The sequence below is a fragment of the Rana temporaria genome, chromosome 11 (assembly GCF_905171775.1).
Source record: "Rana temporaria chromosome 11, aRanTem1.1, whole genome shotgun sequence".
Classification (NCBI taxonomy): domain Eukaryota; kingdom Metazoa; phylum Chordata; class Amphibia; order Anura; family Ranidae; genus Rana; species Rana temporaria.
In genome coordinates, this window is record NC_053499.1 from 157971281 (window position 1) to 157996957 (window position 25677).

Consider the following 25677-nt stretch of genomic DNA (forward strand, 5'->3'; position numbering starts at 1 on the left):
GGAACATTCTTCTCACTGATCACCAATGTAAGGAGCATTCTTCTCACTGATCACCAATGTAAGGAACATTCTTCTCACTGATCACCAATGTAAGGGACATTCTTCTCACTGATCACCAATGTAAGGGACATTCTTCTCACTGATCACCAATGTAAGGAGCATTCTTCTCACTGATCACCAATGTAAGGAACATTCTTCTCACTGATCACCAATGTAAGGAGCATTCTTCTCACTGATCACCAATGTAAGGAGCATTCTTCTCACTGATCACCAATGTAAGGAGCATTCTTCTCACTGATCACCAATGTAAGGAACATTCTTCTCACTGATCACCAATGTAAGGAGCATTCTTCTCACTGATCACCAATGTAAGGAACATTCTTCTCACTGATCACCAATGTAAGGAGCATTCTTCTCACTGATCACCAATGTAAGCAACATTCTTCTCACTGATCACCAATGTAAGGAGCATTCTTCTCACTGATCACCAATGTAAGGAACATTCTTCTCACTGATCACCAATGTAAGGAACATTCTTCTCACTGATCACCAATGTAAGGAGCATTCTTCTCACTGATCACCAATGTAAGGAACATTCGTCTCACTGATCACCAATGTAAGGGACATTCTTCTCACTGATCACCAATGTAAGGGACATTCTTCTCACTGATCACCAATGTAAGGAACATTCTTCCCACTGATCACCAATGTAAGGAACATTCTTCTCACTGATCACCAATGTAAGGAACATTCTTCCCACTGATCACCAATGTAAGGAACATTCTTCTCACTGATCACCAATGTAAGGAACATTCTTCCCACTGATCACCAATGTAAGGAACATTCTTCTCACTGATCACCAATGTAAGGGACATTCTTCTCACTGATCACCAATGTAAGGGATATTCTTCCCACTGATCACCAATGTAAGGGACATTCTTCCCACTGATCACCAATGTAAGGAACATTCTTCTCACTGATCACCAATGTAAGGAACATTCTTCTCACTGATCACCAATGTAAGGAACATTCTTCCCACTGATCACCAATGTAAGGAACATTCTTCTCACTGATCACCAATGTAAGGAACATTCTTCCCACTGATCACCAATGTAAGGGACATTCTTCCCACTGACCACCAATGTAAGGGACATTCTTCTCACTGATCACCAATGTAAGGAACATTCTTCTCACTGATCACCAATGTAAGGGACATTCTTCCCACTGATCACCAATGTAAGGAACATTCTTCTCACTGATCACCAATGTAAGGGACATTCTTCCCACTGATCACCAATGTAAGGAACATTCTTCTCACTGATCACCAATGTAAGGAACATTCTTCTCACTGATCACCAATGTAAGGAACATTCTTCTCCCTGATTACCAATGTAAGGAACATTCTTCCCACTGATCACCAATGTAAGGGACATTCTTCCCACTGATCACCAATGTAAGGAGCATTCTTCCCACTGATCACCAATGTAAGGGACATTCTTCTCACTGATCACCAATGTAAGGAACATTCTTCCCACTGATCACCAATGTAAGGAACATTCTTCTCACTGATCACCAATGTAAGGGACATTCTTCTCACTCATCACCAATGTAAGGGACATTCTTCCCACTGATCACCAATGTAAGGGACATTCTTCTCACTGATCACCAATGTAAGGAACATTCTTCCCACTGATCACCAATGTAAGGGACATTCTTCTCACTGATCACCAATGTAAGGGACATTCTTCCCACTGATCACCAATGTAAGGGACATTCTTCTCACTGATCACCAATGTAAGGAACATTCTTCTCACTGATCACCAATGTAAGGGGCATTCTTCCCACTGATCACCAATGCAAGTGGGATTTTTTGCCAAGGGTTCATAGGGGTAAAAAAAAAAAAATTTGCCCTATACACAACAAGCATTACACTCATATAGTGAGGAGGGGAACCCACGGCACGGGTAACTTGCACATCCTTGCCCTTGTGCGCCGCCCGGGAGCTCCTGATCTTCTAATCTAGAGATCTATACAGCTCCGCTCTCAGGATCTGCAGAACATTTGCAACCCGGACCAGAGATGAAAGCAAAGTTTTAATTGGATGCAAATCTGGAGGGTGGACAGAGACGGACTTATTCACTGGAGTCTGTATGGAGGAGTCAGATGGCGAGCGACTCAAAGCCGCATTAATGAAGAAAATGCAATTATTCCAAAACCAGGAGGTGGAGGTCACATTCCTCCCGTCTCTCGTCTCAGACTTAAAGCCGTTGTTAAAGAAAAAAAAAACTAAAAACTCATTGCAGTGTAATAATTGGAGGGGGGGGGGGGGTGGGGTCAGTCAGCTGGAATAAAAGCATAATAACAGAGGATTACCCTCCACCCCTCCGTGCCGGGATCACTCCTCTAATATTTGGAAGAAGCAGCCCAATCGGTAAAGAGCTCCCGTTCTCCTGTGCGGCGCTGGATCCCGGAGGGGTAAAGCAGCTCACAGACCTTACATGACGGGTCACTTACACAAAAGAACACAAAGAATAAATACACAAAAAAAAAAAAAAATTAAAAAACGCACAATGCCCCCCCACAACGGTACTTTTCCTTCGCAAACACGAAAATAAAAAGGAGGTTGGATGAAAGGTTGCTGGGCTCATTCACACCAGGAAGTGCAGACAAGTGCGCGCATTTTTAGCGCATTCTCGCGCGTCTCATTTCGAGGAGCCCGTTGTGCTTTTACAAATTGCACACAAAAAAAAAACACTTCCTGATGGGTGGACCTCAAAAGGATCTGTTATATCGAGACGATGCTGGCTTCCGTGAACGCAACCCCGCGCTGCTGGCTTCCGCGCACGCAACCCCGCGCCATTGCCTTCCGCGCACGCAACCCCGCGCCGTTGCCTTCCGCGCACGCAACCCCGCGCCGTTGCCTTCCGCGCACGCAACCCCGCGCCGTTGCCTTCCGCGCACGCAACCCCGCGCCACTGGCTTCCAGGCACACAACCCCGCGCCACTGGCTTCCAGGCACACAACCCCGCGCCACTGGCTTCCAGGCACACAACCCCCATGCCATTGGCTTCCAGGCACACAACCCCCATGCCATTGGCTTCCAGGCACACAACCCCCATGCCATTGGCTTCCAGGCACACAACCCCGTGCCATTGGCTTCCGTGCACACAACCCCGTGCCATTGGCTTCCGTGCACACAACCCCGTGCCATTGGCTTCCGTGCACACAACCCCGTCCCATTGACTTCCGTGCACACAACCCCGTCCCCTTGGCTTCCTTGCAAATCCACGTCATATTGAACGTCAACGCAAAATCACCCCCCACCCCCGTCGACTTCAATGCAAAATTGCCCCCCCGTCCACTTTAATGCAAAATAACACACATGGGCAGCGGGAAATATTATTGCTCTGACCCCCATACAACGCACATACGCCTTCATCGGCCAGCGAAGATTTCTGTACTGGGAGCGCGCTCGCCAACAGCTCCCGACAGGACCGGATCCTTGATCATGCGATTACTGTGACAGCCAATCACAGAGGTCATGTGATCAGGCAGACCTTCCATAGGCCAGTTAAAGGGACACTGGGGGGGGGGGGGGCTGGGCAAGAAGGGGGTTAATAGGGACTATGCAGCGCAATCTATATGGCCATGCAGAGAACAATGCGTTTTCCTTTGTCCGCGTCTCTCCAGCGCTGATGATCTGAGCGCCAGATAAGAATCTCTTTCCAATAACGGCTCTGCGATCCAACGGAGAGAACAATGCGATGTTTATAGAATAGGAATTCTCAGGCGATGGGACGCGGCTCGGCGGTGGAGTGATAAGGCCTCTGGACGGGTGTAATCAGGCCTGACATGTACATTGTAGTGGCTGGTGTGAAGGAGCAGATAAAGAGGCCCTGTATGGGGGGGGGGGGGATTCTAATCGCACATTATGTCCCTTCAGGACGACGCATGCTCGCAACACGCAGAACTACAACGCCGAGGTCTTATACGACATACATGTGCAAGGTCATACAGAAAGACTTCTAGGTACCAGATCACTAAAATCCCATAGAACCAAATAATAGCAGGTGATCCCTAAAGAGGAACTGCGTTCCGCTCACATCATTTGTAATAAAAACATATTTTGCCATTCTGAAGCTTCCCTCCAACCACTTTGCATATTATTTTATATATACTGCGATTCTGTACTTGCCAAATATGCTGCAGAAATCTCCCTCCACCGAGTCCGGCTGCAGCCATTTTAACTGTGGGCAGCTGAAGCTGCTGCCTGTTCACTTCCTGGATTTACAAAGACACGTAGAGGCACGCCTCCAGCTCTGCAACTCTCATTGACCCTCTTATGACTCATCCCTCCTCCCTTCCTGGCAAACTCTCACCAGAGAGAGAGTTATGCATGATGTCATAAGCCTAGGTAGGAATGAAAACTCCTCCTACAAGATTTAGCCAGACACTGATAGAAGTCACAAGACTGCTATATACTTAGGGCCAGATCCACAAAGAAGTTACGTCGGCGTATCTATTGATACGCCGCGTAACTTCTAGGTTGCTCCGGCGTATCCTTGTTTTGTATCCACAAAACAAGATACGCCTGAATGTGGGCTCGATCCGACTGACGTACGCCTTAGTACGCCGTCGGATCTAAGGTGCATATTTACGCTGGCCGCTAGTTGGCGCTTCCGTTGATTTCCGCGTAGAGTATGCAAATTAGCTAGATACGCCGATTCTCACAACGTACGTCCGCCCGGCACATTTTTTTTACGTCGTTTACGTAAGACTTTTTTCGGCGCAACGTTACCCCTGCTCTATGAGGCGTACGCAATGTTAAGTATGGACGACGGGCCAGCGTCGAATTTTCCGTCGTTTACGTAAAACGTTAGCGAATAGGGCTTTGCGTAAATTACGTCCACGTCGAAAGCACTGACAATTTGCAACGTGATTTCGAGCATGCGCACTGGGATACCCCCACGGACGGCGCATGCGCCATTAAAAAAAAAAACGTCGTCATTTACGTGGGGTCAAGTTGAATTAACATAAAACACGCCCACATCTTAGTCATTTGAATTGCGCACCCTTACGCCGACACATTTACACTACGCCGCCGTAACTTACGGCGCAAATTCTTTGTGGATACGGAAACTACGCTGTAAGTTACGGCGGCGTAGTGTATCTGAGATACGCTACGCCTGCCTTCAAGATAGGCAGATCTTTGTGGATCTGGCCCTTATACTTCTGGTGACCTGGGGGGGTCCCCAAGGAATTCCCTTAGTTTGCAGGGATTTCCTCTCACTCCCTGTTCAGGGGTTATTACCCTCCCTTACTCTATCCCCCCCCCCCAAAAAATACGTTTTGCCAATAGTTCTACTTTAAAGCTGAGTTCCACCCCCCCCCCCCCCCCGGTGCCACATTTACCACCATTCGGGGGGGAGTGAGTAAACCTGTATTTCACAGGTATCCTATTCCCACTTCCGGCAATCCGGGCCATGGCCCATGATGTCACCGCTCGGCTCCCTCCTCCTCCGCCACCGGGCCAGTAGGAAAGCGGAGCTTTGCGCATGCGCAGTAGGGTTCCCGGTGATCTGCCGATATGGTTCCGGCGCAGGCGCAATCTGATCTGCCGATATGGTTCCAGCTAACGAGAAAGTTCCTTTAAGGACTGCGCAGGCGCAAACTTGCCGACGGAAATCTCCGAACCTCGGCCGGCATCCAGGGCAACGTGGATTTAGAAAAAAAAGTGGCCAGTCGGTCCGCTCGCTCGGCCTCCTGGCCCCCACGGGGATGTTAAAGAATGAGCCTGGCTGCCGGGCGAGGTTCGGAGATTTCCGTCGGCAAGTTTGCGCCTGCGCAGTCCTTGAAGGAACTTCCCTGTTAGGGGAACCTTAAGGACAAGTCACCGGCGTGAAGCCGTAAGGCGGCAGCACCCAACATCTGATGGAAGCTGCGGTGACGACATGGCGGGACCCCAGGACAGGTAAGTGTTCTATGAACAGCTGCAGTCTGTGTCGCCGCTGGCACTGAATCTTTGCAGCGGTGGGCGGAACACACCGCTGTAAGGTTTGAACCGCGCTGACCCTAGTGGCAGAAGGCGGAAGTGCTAACCACTAAAGCTATGCTGCTAAAGTATCTGTGGGTTCTTCGCTGCCGAGGAGCCCCGCCGTAGGATGGTTGTGGCCTCAATCATATTTCTGGGCGAGTTCCCTCATTTCAACTTTGGATGAAGCAATTCCTTCAAGAACAATCATAATAAATGAGCGATCGACATTTCACAATTTCTATGTACAAAAAAAAAGAACTTCTCGAGTCATCATGAAGAAATAGATGATATCATCAGTAGAGATGCAGAGCAGGATGGCGATGAGATCGGCTGAGATCACCGGTGTGAAGTCTGCAGCCGCCTCCCCCCCCCCCCGGGCTATGCTAACCACACAAGTCTACTGCAGCCTCCCCGGTATGGGGGTCACCGCATCCATAGGGGGGTAATTTAACCGCTTTACAGTTTGCTGATGGTCCGGTTTGAGGTGGCACTGGTATGCGGCACTGATGGGCACCAATATGCGGCACTGATGGGTGGCATGGATGGGCACTGATAGGTGGGCAGAGATGGACACAGGTAGGCACTGACACTGAAATCTGTGATGCCCAGCATGCGTTTCATACTGGTGCCATTCAGTGCCCATTTGTGGGCACTGATCGGCACATATTTTGCATGTATTTACACATGCGGATGTACCTGGCCATCCACATGTTTGGGGCTTCCCTGGTGGTCCAGTGTGGGCATCAGTGGGGGGGCTGCGTCAATCAGCGCAAAGGCGCAAACCGCCCCCCCGTCAGGAGAGCCGCCGATCTCCTCTACTCGCGTCTGCCAGACGCGAGTGAGGAAAAGCCGATCAACGGCTCTTCCTTGTTACATAGTGATCAGCCGTGATTGGACGCGGCTGATCACGTGATAAAGAGCCTCCACCAGGGGCTCTTTACCGAGATCGGTTTAGCGGTGTGTCAGACTGACACACCGCACCACCGATCATTGCGATGCGCGCCCCCCCCCCCCCCCCCCCCCGGGGCGCGCGGCGACTGTTATCCTGCTGGACGTCAATAAATGTCCATTCCGGATAACAGAACCACTTCCCGGACTTCACTTTGCTATGCGGGAAATGGTTAACTACTTAAAAACATCAACTGTCAAAGGTTTAGTGTTTAAGTTAAAATAATAATTTTATATATATATATATATATATATATTTTTTTTTTTTTTTTTTTTTTGTAGAGGCTTTAGAGAATAAAATGGTGGTTGTTGCAATATTTTATGTCACGCTGTATTTGCGCAGCGGTCTTTCAAATTCAATTTCTTTGGGAAAAAAAAATAATAAAAAAAATAAAACACAGTTAGACCCGGTTCACACTGGGGCGACACGACAGGCGGCTCAGCCGCCTGACGTGTTGCGTCCCATTCACTGCAATGGAACCGTTCTAATAGGAGCGACGCAAGTCGCTCCGACTTATAAAAAAGGTTCCTGTAGTATTTCGGGGGCGGCTCGGGGCGATCTGCATCGACTTCTATACAGAAGTCGTTCTGCGAATCGCCTCTGAAGTCGTCCTCAGGACGACTTGCAGAGTCGCCCCCGAAGTCGTGCCGCCTATGTGTAAACCGGCTGTAAAGTTGGCCCAAATTTTTTTTGCATAATGTGAAAAATTTGACACCGCGAGAATCTTTATTCTAAGCCAAAAAATCGTGAATCCCATTTTGGCCAGAATAGCGCAGCTCTAGAATGCCATGACTTTTACTCCAGGTTGCCCTGTGCCAGGTATATGTCACAGACGATCGGTGTGATACAAGGAAAAGCAGGAATAATCGGAGTCACAAGTCTGACCCTCTGATTGCAGTTGCACAACCTCCCCTCCAATCTTCTAAGAACATCTTAAAATGACTAATGTTGTGAGCGGGGAGCGAGCCGGGGGCAGGATATTCACTAGTCACAATAGGAAGTGCGCAGCACTCTCCCACAGGGCACTGGGAACACGACCGCAGGAGAGAGAGAGAAATACAAAACAATGGGGATCGCTTTTCATGGAAAGTCTGGTCACTTCATGGTGGGTTATAGAGGAACCCGTCATGAAACGATTCCTTGCTTCTCTTACTCTGCCATGGTCACCCATGCCATCCTATACCCTCACCCAAACCAAAACCAATCTGCCAAGGTCATGGAACAGCTGGCTAAGAGAGCAACTGGCTCACATCGGCACATCTGACAAAGCCGACGACTTTTCTGCAACCAAACTTGGCTCAACTTGGATACGTCTTGATGGCGATTTTTTGGACGAGACTGAACAATGCTCTCTAGAAAATGTGTGTTTGTTATTGTCTTAATACTAAACATATTATTCTGCTTTTAGATAGTGAGACCCGTTGCTCCTGTTCTTGTCAAATCTGAATGCGTCCTGATGAAGCCCAACGGCAAAACGCGTTGATGCACTTGGGCTCATACTGTATACTCTGTAGTTCTTTTGTTTGTTTCCCTTGTATACCGTGTATGTGTTTATACTTTATTAAAGATTATTTTTGTATATTATCATTGTTTACTGTGCCATTAAAAGTCCTACCTGGGGTTATCCTTTTGGGCAGGGCTGTGGAGTCGGTAGATAAATGTTTTGACTCCTAAATGTTCCGACAATCTAAATTTAGTAGGAGTCGGAGTTGGAGTCGGTGCATTGTTTGCCGAATCCAGGTACCCAAAATTTCCTCCGACTCCTCGACACCGACTCCGACTCCACAGCCCTGTTTTGGGTCCCCTTTTTTTGTATTTCCATAATTGATTACAGATGAGGCACTGTGTGTCAAACTGGTGGTCCTCCAGCTGTTGCAAAACTACAAGTCCCATGAGGCATTGCAAGGCTGACAGTTACAAGCATGACTCCCTTGGGCAGAGGCATGATGGGACTTGTAGTTTAGACCAGGGGCCACCAGTTTGAGACCCCTGGTCCAAAGGCAAGTATTAACATGACAGCTTAGTTCGGCCAGGCCACCAGAATGTCCAAGACCTGGATAAACAGAGCAGCTTGGCACACAGTCAAGCAAATGTATTGTCCAAGGCAAGTATTAACAAGGCAGGTTAGCTTGGCCAAGTACCTATTTAGGCAGACCATAAACAAACACGACAGCTCGGCTCGGCCAAGAAAACATCTAAAAGTTATAGGCATGCACTAACAGAACAGTTTGGCCAGAGCGAGGATAAACAGGACTGCTTAGCCAAGCAAATATATTGTGTCCAAGGCAAGTATTAACAGGACAGCTTGACTCGGCAAAGCAACTATACCGGGCAGAGCATAAATAAACAGGACAGCTTGACTCGGCAAAGCAACTATACCGGGCAGAGCATAAATAAAACAGGACAGCTTGGCTCGGCCAAGAAGCCATATAAAGTTATAGGCATGCGTCAACAAGGCAGCTTGGCTTGGCTAAGCAACCAAACTGGCCCACCTAGACGAGGACTGGTTGGCTTGCCTTGGTCAACCATATTGACCAGGGCATGGACAAACAGGACAGCTTGGCTCAGCCAAGAAGCCATATAAGTTATAGGCATGCGTCAACAGGGCAGCTTGGCTTGGCCAAGCAACCAAACTGGCCCACCTAGACAGGGACTGGTTGGCTTGCCTTGGTCAACCATATTGACCAGGGCATGGATAAACAGGACAGCTTGGCTCGATCAAGCAACCATATTGGCCAAGGCATGCATAAACAGGACAGCATGGCCCGGCCTAGCAACCATAATAGCCAGAAAATGGATAAACAGGACAGCTTGGCTCAGCCAAGCAAATATAGTGTCCAAGGTGAGTATTAACAAGGCAGGTTAGCTTGGCCAAGTAACTATTATAGGCAAGCACTAACAGGACAGTTTGGCCTAGCCAAGCAACCATATTGGCCAGAGCACGGATAAAGAGGACAGCTTGGCTTGTCCAAGGCACGTATTAACAGGACAGCTTATCCTCGGCCAAGCAACTATACCGGGCAGAGCATAAACAGGACAATTTTTCTCAGCCAAGAAGCCATATAAGTTATAGGCATGCGTCAACAGGGCAGCTTGGCTTGGCCAAGCAACCAAACTGGCAAGAGAGCACACCTAGAAGGGGACTGGTTGGCTTGCCCTGGTCAACCATATTGACCAGATCATGGGTTAACAGGACAGTTTGGCTCAATCAAGCAACCATATTGGCCAAGGCATGCATAAAACGGGACATCATGGCTCGGCCATGCAACCATAATAGTCAGAACATGGATAAACCGGACAGCTTGGCTAAGCCAAGCAAATATATTGTCCAAGGCAAGTATTAACAGGACAGCGTAGCTCGGCCAAGTAACTATATTGGGAAGACCATAAATAAACACGACAGCTTGGCTAGGCAAAGAAACCATATAAGTTATAGGTATGCACTAACAGGACAGCTTGGCTCAGCCAGATCATGGATAAACAAGACAGCTCGGCTTAGCCAAGAAACCATAATGGCCAAAGCATGAATTAAGAGGACTGTTTTGGCTTAGCCAAGCAACCATATTAGCCAGAGCACCACAAATAGATAAACAGGACAGCTTGGCTCAGCCTATAGAAGACCAAACAGAACAGCTTGGCTAAGCAACCAAATCAGCAAGCGCATACATAAAACAGGATTGCGTGGCCTGGCCAAGCAACCACATTGGCCAAATCATGGATAAATAGGACAGCTTGGCTCAGTCAAGCAACCATTTTGGCAAAGGCATGTGTTAACAGGAGAGCCAAGTAACTATATTCGGAAGACCAAAACAGGACAGCATGGCTCGGCCAAGAAACCATACAAGTTATAGGCATGCGATCCGCACCCGGGTGACACCCGCTAGAGGGGTGACACCATCCCGTTTTTTTTTTTTTAGCCGACATGCCCAGCAGGTGACACCCGCCATAGGGGTGACACCGGGGCCACCGCGCCGCTAAACACCGTACTGTATTGATTGGAGCGGTGCGAGCAGGGCATCTAGCCGTGCGGGGAGGCTGCCTGTAACATTCCTCAGTCAGGCTATCCCCGTGTGAGCCAGAGTTGGTGGGCGGAGCTGTGGGTGTGGCTGCCTCCTCTTCTCCTCCCACAGACTCCTTCACCATCGATGATGCTGCATCTCAAGCAGCTAGAGCTCAGGCAGCCGCCCCGCACGGCTAGATGCCCTGCTCGCACCACTCCAATCAATACAGTACGGTGTTTAGCGGCACGGCGGCCCCGGTGTCACCCCTCTGGGGGGTCTTCATCTGCATTCATGCTATGTAAGTAAGTTACTCTGCAGTGTCACTACATAGAGTTCCAAGATGCACTGTGCCACCACAGCCTACCTTGTACCACCCAGCCTGCCCTATGCAATCCCAGCCTGCCCTGTACCATCCCAGCCTGCCCTGTACCACCCCCCAGCCTGCCCTGTGCAATCCCAGCCTGCCCTGTGCCACCCCAGCCTACCCTGTACCACCCCAAACAGCCCTATAACACCCCAGCCTGCCCTGTACCCCCCAAAACAGCCCTGTACCACCCCAGCCTGCCCTGTGCCACCCAGCCTGCCCTGTGCCACCACAGCCAGTATGTGCCACCCCAAACTTTTCCATGCCACCCCAACTTGCCCTGTGCCACCCCAATCTGCCCTATATCACCCCAACATGCCCTATACCACCTTAACCTGTCCTATACCCCCCCACTACACCAACCTGCCACTATACCACTCTATACTACCCTAACCTGCCACTATACTGCCCTATACGATCATTTACAGAGGCTGGTTTGGGGTGCGCCCCGTGCCCGTGCGCTGCCTGCTTGGTGCTGGGCAGCCTAGACAGAGGGGGGGGGGGGTGACACCATGTTTTACCGCACCGGGTGACACCAACCCTAGTGACGCCACTGACTAACAGAACAGCTTGGCTTGGCCAAGCACCCGAATCGGCAAGAGCATATATACACAGAACTGCTTGGCCTGGCCAAGCAACCATATTGGCCAAAGCATGGATAAATAGGACAGCTTGGCTGCGTCAAGCAACCATATTGGCCAAGGCCTGCCAAAAAAAAACAGGACAGCTTGGCTCTCCCAAGCAACCATACTAACCAGAGCATGCACAAACAGGACAGCTTGGGTAGCCCAAGCAACCATATTAAAGAACCAGGTTGGCGTTAATAAATTACATCACAATATACAGCAAAAAAGCTCCATCTATAATATTTATGACGCCATCTTTCCAGATTTAAAATGGAACATCACTCTGCTGCAGGGAGGAGAGGGCCTTTCCTCAGTCTCCTCTCCCCCAGACTTCAACAATGCGGTAAAAATCGGACCGACCACCCTCTTGCCACCCAAAAATAAACTATTTTACGACCAAAACTAGAAATAAATGACTACTTCATATAACTTCTCTTATACGTAGGTGATATTTTCCCTGTAACCTCGGCACTGGCCGGTTACGAGCCGGTAAAATAAAACTACAGAGCAGGCGAGGGGGGGCATGCGGGGCGAGTCCCAGTAATCCCGGCATTATGTCAGCCTCGGAACCTCTCAGCTGCAGCGAATGACAGGTAGATAAGGCAGCAGAAGATTTGGCAGCCACATGACAGCGGCGATGAAAATAAACAGCCGACGCATTAACGGCTCACAAGTAATCGGAAGGCCGCGGATCCTTCCAGCGCAGCCGGTTCAATGCCGCGAAAACCAAGGGTTATTTTTACAATCGACTGCGGCATCCATCGATCATTCAGAGCGTTAGGAAACAACGACCAATAGAAATCGAATCTCCTGGCATCCTATAATACAGATACCGGCATGAGCGTTGACAACCTCCGTAACTAAGACTTATATGCTTCTCCCCCTACCAGCTCAAATCCTCTCTCTCCCCAAAGGTCAGGGTCTTGCAGTGTCTCATGGGACTTGTAGTTCCACCACAAATGGAGGGTTGAGGTTGCCTACCCCTGCCCTAGACCTATGCGGTAATAACCATTTCATTCTCTAGGGTGTCTGCTAAGAAAATTACTATTTATTAGCTTGGCATGGCACTGCTCCCATAACATTATGGCATCTATAGAAAATCCTGGTCAGCTTGGCATGGCACTGCTCCCGTAACATTAATGGCATCTATAGAAAATCCTGGTCAGCTTGGCATGGCACTGCTCCCGTAACATTATTGGCATCTATGGAAGAAAATTACTTTAAACATGTGTGCAAAAAAAAGGCAAAAACGGCTCTGGCAGCAAGAGGGTTAATCTGCCACACAGAGCGCGGTCCCCCTGTATAGAACACGCCTTTCATTGGTTGGCTACTGGTAACAGAGAGACAAGGATGACCTTTCGTTATAATTATATTAGAATCACATAATTATATCAGAATTATAATATTATAACAACATTAGATTATAATAGAATTATGATGCAAGTATAATATTCTATGCAGAGTGACTACAAGTACAGAGCTCTACATTCTAAAACATGGAGGGTCCAAATAAAAGGAGGACAATTCTGGCAATAGCATGGGGGATTTATCCTCACTTCCTGTTTTGTCTAACACCTGCCAAATAGGAAAGAAGGGGAGATTTTCACAAATGTTTTGTACCGACGCCTGTGAAATAGGAAGTGTGTGGAGTAGGTAGGTGGGCGGGGGGTAGATTTTCCCTTATCTGACACCTGTGAAATAAGAAGTGTGTGGAGTAGGTAGGTGGGGGGTAGATTTTCCCTTATCTGAAACCTGTGGGGGGGGGGTAGATTTTCCCTTATCTGAAACCTGTGGGGGGGGGGGGTAGATTTTCCCTTATCTGACACCTGTGAAATAGGAAGTGTGTGGAGTAGGTAGGTGGGGGGGGTAGATTTTCCCTTATCTGACACCTGTGAAATAGGAAGTGTGTGGAGTAGGTAGGTGGGGGGTAGATTTTCCCTTATCTGAAACCTGTGGGGGGGGGTAGATTTTCCCTTATCTGACACCTGTGAAATAGGAAGTGTGTGGAGTAGGTAGGTGGGTGGGGGAGTAGATTTTCCCTTATCTGACACCTGTGAAATAAGAAGTGTGTGGAGTAGGTAGGGGGGGGGGGGGGGTAGATTTTCCCTTATCTGACACCTGTGAAATAGGAAGTGTGTGGAGTAGGTAGGGGGGGGGGGGGTAGATTTTCCCTTATCTGACACCTGGGAAATAGGAAGTGTGTGGAGTAGGTAGGTGGGGGGGGTAGATTTTCCCTTATCTGACACCTGTGATATAGGAAGTGTGTGGAGTAGGTAGGTGGGGGGGGTACATTTTCCCTTATCGGACACCTGTGAAATAGGAAGTGTGTGGAGTAGGTAGGTGGGGGGGTAGATTTTCCCTTATCTGACACCTGTGAAATAGGAAGTGTGTGGAGTAGGTAGGTGGGTGGGGGAGTAGATTTTCCCTTATCTGACACCTGTGAAATAAGAAGTGTGTGGAGTAGGTAGGTGGGGGGGGGGTAGATTTTCCCTTATCTGACACCTGTGAAATAGGAAGTGTGTGGAGTAGGTAGGTGGGGGGGTAGATTTTCCCTTATCTGACACCTGTGAAATAGGAAGTGTGTGGAGTAGGTAGGTGGGGGGGTAGATTTTCCCTTATCTGACACCTGTGAAATAGGAAGTGTGTGGAGTAGGTAGGTGGGGGGGGGGTAGATTTTCCCTTATCCGACACCTGTGAAATAGGAAGTGTGTGGAGTAGGTAGGTGGGGGGGTAGATTTTCCCTTATCTGACACCTGTGAAATAGGAAGTGTGTGGAGTAGGTAGGTGGGGGGGGGTAGATTTTCCCTTATCTGACACCTGGGAAATAGGAAGTGTGTGGAGTAGGTAGGTGGGGGGGGTAGATTTTCCCTTATCTGACACCTGTGATATAGGAAGTGTGTGGAGTAGGTAGGTGGGGGGGGTACATTTTCCCTTATCGGACACCTGTGAAATAGGAAGTGTGTGGAGTAGGTAGGTGGGGGGGTAGATTTTCCCTTATCTGACACCTGTGATATAGGAAGTGTGTGGAGTAGGTAGGTGGGGGGGGGTACATTTTCCCTTATCGGACACCTGTGAAATAGGAAGTGTGTGGAGTAGGTAGGTGGGGGGGGTACATTTTCCCTTATCGGACACCTGTGAAATAGGAAGTGTGTGGAGTAGGTAGGTGGGGGGGTAGATTTTCCCTTATCTGACACCTGTGAAATAGGAAGTGTGTGGAGTAGGTAGGTGGGGGGGGTACATTTTCCCTTATCGGACACCTGTGAAATAGGAAGTGTGTGGAGTAGGTAGTGGGGGGGAGGGTAGATTTTCCCTTATCTGACACCTGTGAAATAGGAAGTGTGTGGTGGAGTAGGTAGGTGGGGGGGTACATTTTCCCTTATCGGACACCTGTGAAATAGGAAGTGTGTGGAGTAGGTAGTGGGGGGGAGGGTAGATTTTCCCTTAACTGACACCTGTGAAATAGGAAGTGTGTGTGTGGCATTTTCACCGATTTCCTGTATTGTCTGACACCTGTCAAATAGGAAGTGTGGGGGGGAGGGGGGGTATTCCCTCACTTCCTGTAATGTCTAAAATCTGCCAAATAGAAATTGTAGGGGGGAATTTTACCTAGTTTTCTCCTCTCAAACAGGAAGTGTGTGGGGGGGGGGGGGGTTCCCTCATTTCCTGTCTGACATCAGTCATATAGGAATTCTAGGGGGGATCTTACCTAACTTTTTGTATTGCCCGAAACCTTTGGCCTTATTTCCAGTTTTTGTCTGACACCTGTCAAATAGGAAGTGGGCGGAGGCGGATTTACCGTAATTTCCTGTTTTGTCTGATACCTCTCAAACAGGAAGCGGACAGGGAGGTTCCCCCACATCCTGTAATGTTGGAAATCTGCCAAATAGAAATTGTGGGGGGAACTTTACCTAATTTTCTCCTCTCAAATAGGAAGTGTGGGAGGGAGGATTTTCCCCTAATTTCCTGTGTTGTCTGATACCTGTCAAATCTGAAGCGTTGGGGAAGAAGGGGGGGGGGGGGTTTGGTTAATTAATTTATTTATTATTTGACACCTGTGAAATACAAAGTGTGCAGGATTTTCCCTCACTTCCAGACCTCCATAAAACAGGAAGTAGGGAAATTTTCCCTCATTCTGTGATCGAACGGCCACCAAGCACACAGGAAGTGAAATCTTTTGAATACGGACACAGACCGCAATAAAAATCTGACCGAGGTTCCACCCTTTCCCCCCCTACCAGCCATACCTGAAGAAAGCGTTTACGATGGAGTATGGCCCCTTTCACATTGAGGCGTTTTCATGCGGTACAGCGCTAAAAATAGCGCCGCTATACCGCATGAAAAAACCTGCCCTGTAGTGTTCAATGTGAAAGCCCGAAGGCTTTCACACTGAAGCGGTGCGCTAGCAGGAGCGCTCCAAAAGTCCTGCTAGCCGCATCTTTACCGCGGTATAGGAGCGGTGTGTTCACCGCTTCTATACCGCGCCTTCCCATTGAAATCAATGGAAAAGCGCGGTAATACCGCGGTATTAACCCTTTTTCGGCCGCTAGCGGGGGTTAAAACCTCACCGCTAGCGCCCGAATATCGCTGTAAATACGACGGTATAGCCGCGCTACAAATAGCGCGGCTATACCATCACCGCGGCTGCACGCCTCAATGTGAAAGCAGCCTTAGGGCCAGTTCACACCTAAAAACGCAGTCCGGATGCGTTCCAGATGTTTTCCTGCAGGCACGTTTTTGATGCGTTTTTGGTGCAGTGACTACAGTCCAGTACATTTCCCCCCCATTTTTTTCTTAACCTTAAATAAGGACATTTGTGTTCCAGTGCGTTTGATGCGTTCTTGTGTGATTTTGATGCGTTTTACAGCGTTCCAGTGCAGGAAAGGTGCAGCATGTTCTACTTTTTATTTCTGGAACTGGAATGCACTGGAACTGCAAGCACTGGTGTGAACTATGCCATTGAAAACCATATAACCTACTTAACATGCGTTTTTGATGCGTTTTTTTGGTGCATTCCGGTGCACTTTTGATGCATTTTTTTTTTTTTACAGTAAAGTTTGATGCATTTTACAGCGTTACAGTCCAGTGCAGGAAAAATGCAGCATGTTCTACTTTTTTTTTTCTGGAACTGTAAGCACCGGTGTGAACTATGCCATTGAAAACCATATAACCTACTTAACATGCGTTTTTGATGCAAAGAAACATGCGTTTTTGATGCAAAGAAAAAAAACGCACTGGACTGCATGTGGTGTAAACTGGCCTTTATAATGCAAGGTCGCAAGGACCCCTGCGGGGTCCTCCGTTCCTCCGTTCAGCCATACAAGTGACTGGCTGTAGGTGGGCGTGTCTTTGTACACGTTGACGCTTCTTTGCGCTAGCGCGCGCACAACGTGTTTCCTGGACACCTTTGAGAGATACGTCACGCGCGCCATGCGCGGGCAAACGCATTTACACGAGTACGGAGGGCCACACCGATTTATCTGCCACATAAAAAAATGCGCCAAAATATTTACACCACAAAACTTCTCCTCAGGATTATGTATTTACGGTAAAGCAGAGAATGAGGGAAGAGTTAGTCAGTCGCTCCGGCCTGCGCTATGAGTCACACACCTCAGACTTCTCATGACACGGCAGAACTTTCTTGCGATGGAGGACGCTCGCAACTCACACTTCTTAGGACAACAAAAGCAGAGACACGTGTGTGAAAAACAAACCGGTCTGACAGACATTTGTCGGCCACATTAGGCCTCCCCCCCCCCCCCCAAGGCAGGAGGTAGAAAACAATGGCAGTGAATACAATAACAAAACAGGTGCACGAGCAACAGGGCCGGCCTGATCTCTGTGAGAAACAGGCCCGGTTGCCACGGAAACCGAAATCTTATTTAGACGCCAAAAAAAGAAGGTTTAAAGGAGAGCGATCAAAGGGGGTCGGGGAAAGGGAGGTATGTTCCAGTCAGGGGCCAGACATCACCGCGCTTTGCCAACAGTTACTTCAGCTAAATTTGGGATAGACACATATATGGAAGAAGGGCGTGCTCGAGTGTTCCCAGACAACGCTTAACCCTTTCACCCCCTCAGCGTTACCAGCCTGTCCGGAGACGCAGCGTGCGTCCTGAGAGATCAGACCGGGGGAAAGGATTACTGCGAAAGATGAGGGGCTGCACACCCCCAGGCTACCGCAAATCAAACCTGTGCAGCCATTTTTTTTTCTGCCACCCCCTCGCCTTTTTTTCTTTATTTTTTACTCTACCAGACCACGACATCTCCTCATCATACGAACGTTTAGCAAAACGCATCTTCCTTCATGGCACACGGAGCGTGCAACTGGCCCTACAGACTACAAATCCCACAGCCCAAAGGAGCGGGGCCCCGATCTTTACAGAGGTCCACGTTATAAATGGCGGGGGCCCCTGGCCTCTTTCTGATTAGGGACGCTGTGGCTTGCGTAAAATTAGGGGTAAAATCTAAGGGCCCCTAAAACGACATTAACCCTTCATTTCCTAGGGGAAGGTTATGTTCCCCTGTGGGGTCCATATAACCAATTCAATATGGTGGGACCCCCAGGTTTTCCCCAATTAGAGCCCCCATAATGGGCACATATTAATGGCATTTACCCTTCATTTCCCAGGGGAAGGTTACGTTCCCCTGTGGGGTCCATATGACCAATTCAATATGGTGGGACCCCCAGGTTTTCCCCGATTAGAGCCCCCATAATGGGCACATATTAATGGCATTTACCCTTCATTTCCCAGGGGAAGGTTACGTTCCCCTGTGGGGTCCATATAACCAATTCAATATGGTGGGACCCCCAGGTTTTCCCCAATTAGAGCCCCCACAATGGGCACATATTAATGGTGGCACAAACCCCTAAAATGGCATTAACCCTTCATTACGTTCTCCTGTGAGGTCCATCTAACAGATACAATATGGAGAGACCCCCAGAGTTTTCCCCAATTTGGGCCCCCACAATGGTGACATATCAATGGAACAAGAGTCACCTATATAGCATTAACCCTTTATTTCCCAGGAAGTTATTACAATCCCCTATGAAGGCAACCTAACAGTTTCAATATGGGGTGACCCCCAGGTTTTCCCCAATTTGGGCCCCCACAATGGGCACATATTAATGGAACACAAACCCCTGAAAATGGCATTAACCCTTCATTTTACAGAAAAAATATGGCAAGATCCCCAGGTTTTTTCCAATTTGGGCCCCACAATGGGGACATTTCAATGCAACAAGAGCCCCTAAGATGACTGTAACCATCCCCTGAGAAATGAAGGGTTAAAATTTCCCCTGTAGGGTTCATCTAACAGATACATCATTATAGTGGGAACCCCAGTTTTTCCCCCTGATTAGAACCCCCACAAATGGGACATATTAATGGGACATGAACCCCTAAAATGCATTTAACCCTTAATTTCCCAGGACATGAACCCCTAAAATAGCATTAACCCTACATTTCCCAGGAGAAGGTTACTATTCCCTGTGGGGTCCATTTAACAGATACAATTTGGGGCAGGACCCCCCCCCCCCAGGTATTCCCCCGATTAGAGACCTTGCAATGGGCCATAAACCCTTCATTTCCCAGGGGGAAGGTTACATTCCCCTGTGGGGTCCATATAACCAATTCAATACGGTGGGACCCCCAGGTTTTCCCAATTAGAGCCCCCACAATGGGGAATATATCAATGGAATACAAGCCCCCCCCCCCCATATGGCATTAACCCTTAATTTCCCAGAAAATTGTTACAATCCCCTATGGAGGCAACCTAACAGATATAATATGGTGGGACCCCCAGTTTTTCCCAATTTGGGCCCCCACAATGGGGACATTGTGGGGGCCCAAAAATGGTAGTAAACCTTCATTTCCCAGGAGGAGGTTTATATTCTCTGTGGGGTCCATCTATCGGATGGAATATGGTAGGACCCCCCAGGTTTTCCCAATTAGAGCCCCCCCCCCCCAAATAGGTCATTTTATCATCAGGACATACAAAAAGACATTAACCTTTAAATTGCCACAGCGGAGGTCCCCAGACTCATTGAGAGCCACTGGACAGTGAAAAGAGCCCCCCACCCCAACCTAAAAGACAGTATTGGAATGCATGGGCCCCGGCCCCTAACAAGACACAGGCCCTTTCAAACTTATGTCCCCCCCGGGGCATGTAGCACCATGGCTATGGAAGGATTTACCTGTATGCCCATTTATTTTTTGGAGCCCCCCCCCTCTCCTTTGCTTCACCAGACAATGGCATCCCCTCGTCTCACGATCATTAGCAAAAACTGATCTTTGTTTACGGAACGAGGAGCGTGCAACTGGCCTTTCAGACTGCAAATCCTGCAGATCACTGGGAAGAAGCAGCATTAGCAGAGGAGGATTACCATGGGGGGGGGGGCAGGATTGAAGGGCTTTAGGGTGGGAGCGTTGGTGAGGGGCATCTCCGCCGCGGCCAGTCTGGTACACAACATCAACCTTTCCAGAAATAATTCTGGACCTGGGTGGAGCGTGATAAGACTAATTGCCGCGGTGATTAAGGAAGAAAGACTGGCTAGTTTGTTACCCCCGGCTTGGGTCACAAGGTAAAGTCTGGATTAACACAGAAGACAATTAGATCTACGAGTCCCGGGCATGGCCATGGAGCGACAGATCCTACAGCTGTCCGAGCCTGGCATCTACGCCGTGCACCCCTGAGATGCCAGGGCTCCATTACAAGGGCCTCATACGTCATACCACATCTACAGATGCATCAAGAGCGCCTATAATAAAACCCCCCCCCCCCCCCCCCCCACAACCACATATAAAATTAAGTAGAGAAAGCACTCACATTGCATCATCTGTGATCAATTAGGGAAACACAAAAAAAAGGGGGGACCCAAAGGGTAACCCCAGGTCGGACTTTGACGGCACAGTAAACAATGGAAATGTCCAAAAATAATCTTTATTACAATATAAAACACATACATGGCATATAAGAGCGACAAACAGTTATTTAAAAAACATATACAAAAAAGACAGTATATAGGAGGAGTCCAAGTGCACCAACGCGTTTCACCATTAGGCTTCATCAGTTTGTCTCCCTTTTATGCCAAGTATGTGTTTATATTCTATTAAAGATTATTTTTGGATATTACCATTGTTTACTGTGCCGTCAAAGTCCAACCTGTGGTTACCCTTTGGGTCCCCCCTTTTTTTTGTATTTCCCCATACCACATAAATGCAGCACCTAAAAGTTAGCATATGTTATTGATACCCCCAAAACCATAGCCCCCCTCACAGGACACATCACAACGATCTACATATGTATCAACACCTATAAAATAAAAAAAAACCCTCCATGATCGCCAACCCCTGGGGGGGGTCATCAGATCTCCCATACCACATAAAGGCAGCATTTACAAGGTTACATATGGTACCCGTACCCCCAAAACCATTGCCCACCTCATACATCATATGACAATCTACATATGTATCAAAACCACCTATAATAACCCCCCCCCAATCCCGACCCGGGGGGGGGGGGGGGGCACCAGATCCCACAAACCACAGAAATGCAGAATCTACAAGGTAGCATATGTTACTGGGTACCCCCCCAAAAAACATAGCCCACCTAATACTTCATATCAGAACTATCTACATATGTATCAACAACACCTAGAATAAAGCCTCCATGACCTCCAACCCCGTCTCGGGGGGGAGCATCGGAACCCCCAAACCACATAAATGCAGCACCTACAAGATAGCATATGTTATTGGTACCCCCAAAACCATAGCCCACCTCATACGTTATATATCACAACCATCTACATATTAGAGCTGCACAATTAACCACTTAACCCCCGGACCATATTGCTGGTCAAAGACCAGAGCACTTTTTGCGATTCGGCACTGCGTCGCTTTAACTGACATTTGCGCGGTCGTGCGACGTGGCTCCCAAACAAAATTGGCGTCTTTTTTTCCCCACAAATAGAGCTTTCTTTTGGTGGTATTTGATCACCTCTGCGGTTTTTATTTTTTGCACTATAAACAAAACAAGAGCGACAATTTTGAAGAAAAAAAAATATTTTTTTTACTTTTGCTATAATAAATATCCCCCAAACAAAAATATATAAAAAAAAAAAAAAAAAGTTTTTTTCCCTCAGTTTAGGCCGATACGTATTCTTCTACATATTTTTCGCAAAAAAAAAAATCGCAATAAGCGTTTATTGATTGGTTTGCGCAAAAGTTATAGCATCTACAAAATAGGGGGTAGTTTTATGGCATTTTTATTTAAATTTTTTTTTTTTTACTAGTAATGGCGGCGATCTGCGATTTTTATCGGTACTGCAATATTATGGCGGACACTTTTGACACATTTTTGGGACCGTTGGCATCTTTATAGCGATCAGTGCTTTAAAAATGCATTGATTACTGTAAAACTGCCACTTGCAGGGAAGGGGTTAACACTAGGGGGCGAGGAAGGGGTTAATTATGTTCCCTGGGTGTGTTCTAACTGTAGGGGGGGTGGACTGACATGGGGAAATGACAGATCGCTGTTCATACATTGTATGAACATGCGATCAGTCATTTCTCCCCCTGACAGGACCGGGAGCTGTGTGTTTACACACACAGCTCTCGGTTCACGCTCTGCAACGAGCGATCGTGCCCGCCGGGCACGCACGCGGCACCAGGGGCGAGCTGAAATGCGAAATGACTAAATAATACGTGATTTTGCGCATTGGATCCCCCAAACTACATAAATGCAGCATCTACGAGATAGCACACATTATTGATACCAAAGCCATAGCCCACCTCATACGTCATAACCCCAATTGCACATCATGAACCCCACAAAGGCCCCTTTCACACTGCTGCGACTTGAAAGTCATGCGATTTTGTCGCAATTTCAGGGAACGCCTGTGTAAAACTTGAGGTCCGAGACCTCAACTTGCATCTAAGTTGGACCAAAGTAGTACAGGGGACTACTTTGAAGTCGATGCAAAGTCACACAGATATGAACGGTACTCATTGGAAATCATGGGGTCCAAAGTCGCAAGACAAGTCGCACAAGCGTGAAAGGGGTCTTATTTCACACCAATATAATTTACATTTATGCCTGAACTCCTAGGGAAGCGAAAACCATGTTGGCCGTCCAACCCCCATAAATGATACAGAACCCTAAAATGGAGGGGGGTCTCAATTTGGTAGCGACCCCCCCTTTGAGTTTTGCGACATGCTGAAGATTTCGCAATAATGACAGCGCACTCGCGAGATACGAACCAGAAAATAAAAACCCCAACGTCAGAGGGTACCGATCCACGCCGGGTCTTTATCACCAGGGAACCGCCGCACACGGAACTCATTATATATCGCGGCGTCCTGTGCGCCAAAATGACATTAACCCCTGAGATGACACGGGGGGGGGGGGGTTCATTCATTACCAAGGACCCCCATCCCTGGACGGCAGGACTGCGGTACTCCATACTTCAGAATAGGCGTGATCCCCCAAAATGGAGTTAACCCCTGAAACGCCAAGAAAGTGGGGTCTATTTTAGGGGTGGGAGACCCCCCCTTCCCCCCCCCCATCCCTGCTGCAGGACCCCGGACGGCCCTGACTGCGGTGCTCCATACTTCAGAATAGACATGATCCCCGAAAATGGAGTTAACCCCCGAAAACACCAAGGTGGTGGGGTCTATGTTAGGGGTGGGAGACCCCCCTTCCCCGCTGCAGGACCCCGGACGGCGCGGACTGCGGTGCTCCATACTTCAGAATAGGCGTGCTCCCCCGAAATGGGGTTAACCCACAAAATACCATGAAGGGGGTGGACTATTTTTATGAGTGGCAGACCCCTGTCCCGTCCCCCCGACACTTCACATATCAACATCTCAGTGTGACGCACACCAAAATAGTAATAACCCATCTAAGGGGTTCCCCTCCATAAGATTAGGAGGGGAAGGCTACAAACCCCTGTGGGCTCCATCTGATACAGGATGGCGGGACCCCCAGGTTCTCCCAATTAGAGCCCCCACAATGGGGACGTATCAATGAAACAAGAGCCCCCCTCATTGCCCTGGAGAAGGTCACAATCACCCGTGGGGTCCATCGAAAAGATACAATATTGTGGGACCCCCAGGTTTTCCCAATTAGACCCCCCCCCCCATATACAGGACCAAGGCCCCCACCATATATAGGATTAGGAAGGCCCCCCCCCCCCCATACATTGGATCAGGATCCCATATACAGGATAAGGTATGGTACGACCCCCTCCCCATATACACCCCCATACATGGCAAGGACCCCCTATACATAACATCAGGCCCCCCCCCCATACACAATATCGGGGACACCCATATACACACTGGATAAAAAAAAACATACATGATCAGGTCCCCCTCATACAAGGTCAGGACACCCCCCCATACATAGGATCAGGACTCCCCCCCCCCCCCCCATACATAGGATCAGGACTCCCCCCCCATAGGATCAGGACTCCCCCCCCCCCAAACATAGGATCAGGACTCCCCCCCCCCCCCAGACATAGGATCAGGACCCCCCCCCCCCAGACATAGGATTAGAAGTCCCCCCCCCCCATAGGATCAGGACTCCCCCACCATATACAGAATAAGAGCCCCCCCATACATAGGACCAGGAGCCCCCCCACATACATAGAATCAGGACTCCCCAATCCATATACAGAATAAGAGCCCCCCCATACATAGGACCAGGAGCCCCCCACATACATAGAATCAGGACTCCCCCCCCATACATAGGATCAGGACTCTCTCCCCCCCCCCCCCCTACATAGGATCAGGACCCCCCCCCCCCATATACAGAATAAGAGCCCCCATACATGATCTGTCCACCCATAAATACCCCCATACACAAGGACCCCCCATAAAAGAGATATCCGGCCCCCCCCGGTACCTTGAGCGGCGCCTCCAGCAGCTTGTGCAGGGCGGGCAGCTGGTCGCTGAGCGGGGCGCTCTCCGGGAAGTTGTACACCGGAGGTCTCCGGGGCTCCGGGAAGTTGGTGCAAATGAACGGATCCATATCATCCAAATACTGCACCCGGCACGGGATGGACGCCATGACGGCGGAAGAGATCCGGGGACCGGCGCCCGGTGTGAGGCGATACGACTACCGAGATCCCGGAGAGATCCCTCCACTGATCCTCCGCACCGACCGGGGGGCGGGGCTCTGACATCACCCGGGGGGCGGGGCCTCACTGTACACTCAGAGAGAGAGAGAGAGAGACTGCAGGAGGGAGAGAGAGAGACTGCAGGAGGGAGAGAGAGAGACTGCAGGAGGGAGAGAGAGACTGCAGGGGGGAGAGAGACTGCAGGAGAGAGAGAGAGACTGCAGGAGGGAGAGAGAGAGACTGCAGGGGGGAGAGAGACTGCAGGAGAGAGAGAGACACACACTACAGGAGGGAGAGAGAGACTGCAGGAGGGAGAGAGAGAGACTGCAAGAGGGAGAGAGAGACTGCAGGAGGGAGAGAGAGAGACTGCAGGGGGGAGAGAGACTGCAGGAGAGAGAGAGACACACACTACAGGAGGGAGAGAGAGACTGCAGGAGGGAGAGAGAGAGACCGAGAGACTGCAGGAGGGAGAGAGAGACTGCAGGAGGGAGAGAGAGACACACTATGAGAGACAGAGAGACTGCAGGAGGGAGAGAGAGACTGCAGGAGGGAGAGAGAGACACACTATGAGAGACAGAGACTGCAGGAG

The 25677-nt window shown here is 49.1% G+C and overlaps 1 protein-coding gene across 3 annotated transcripts in view; it reads right to left on the minus strand.

The window, feature by feature from the left end:
• FHOD1 (formin homology 2 domain containing 1) overlaps positions 1-25149 on the minus strand; it is a 181347-nt gene extending 156198 nt beyond the window's left edge. For all 3 annotated transcript variants that reach the window (XM_040329527.1, XM_040329528.1, XM_040329526.1), the window contains exon 1: positions 24875-25149. In XM_040329527.1, coding sequence (XP_040185461.1) covers positions 24875-25039 — 165 coding nt within the window. In that variant the 5' untranslated portion in view covers positions 25040-25149. The remainder of the gene's footprint in view (positions 1-24874) is intronic.
• Between the last annotated feature and the right edge of the window lie 528 nt (positions 25150-25677).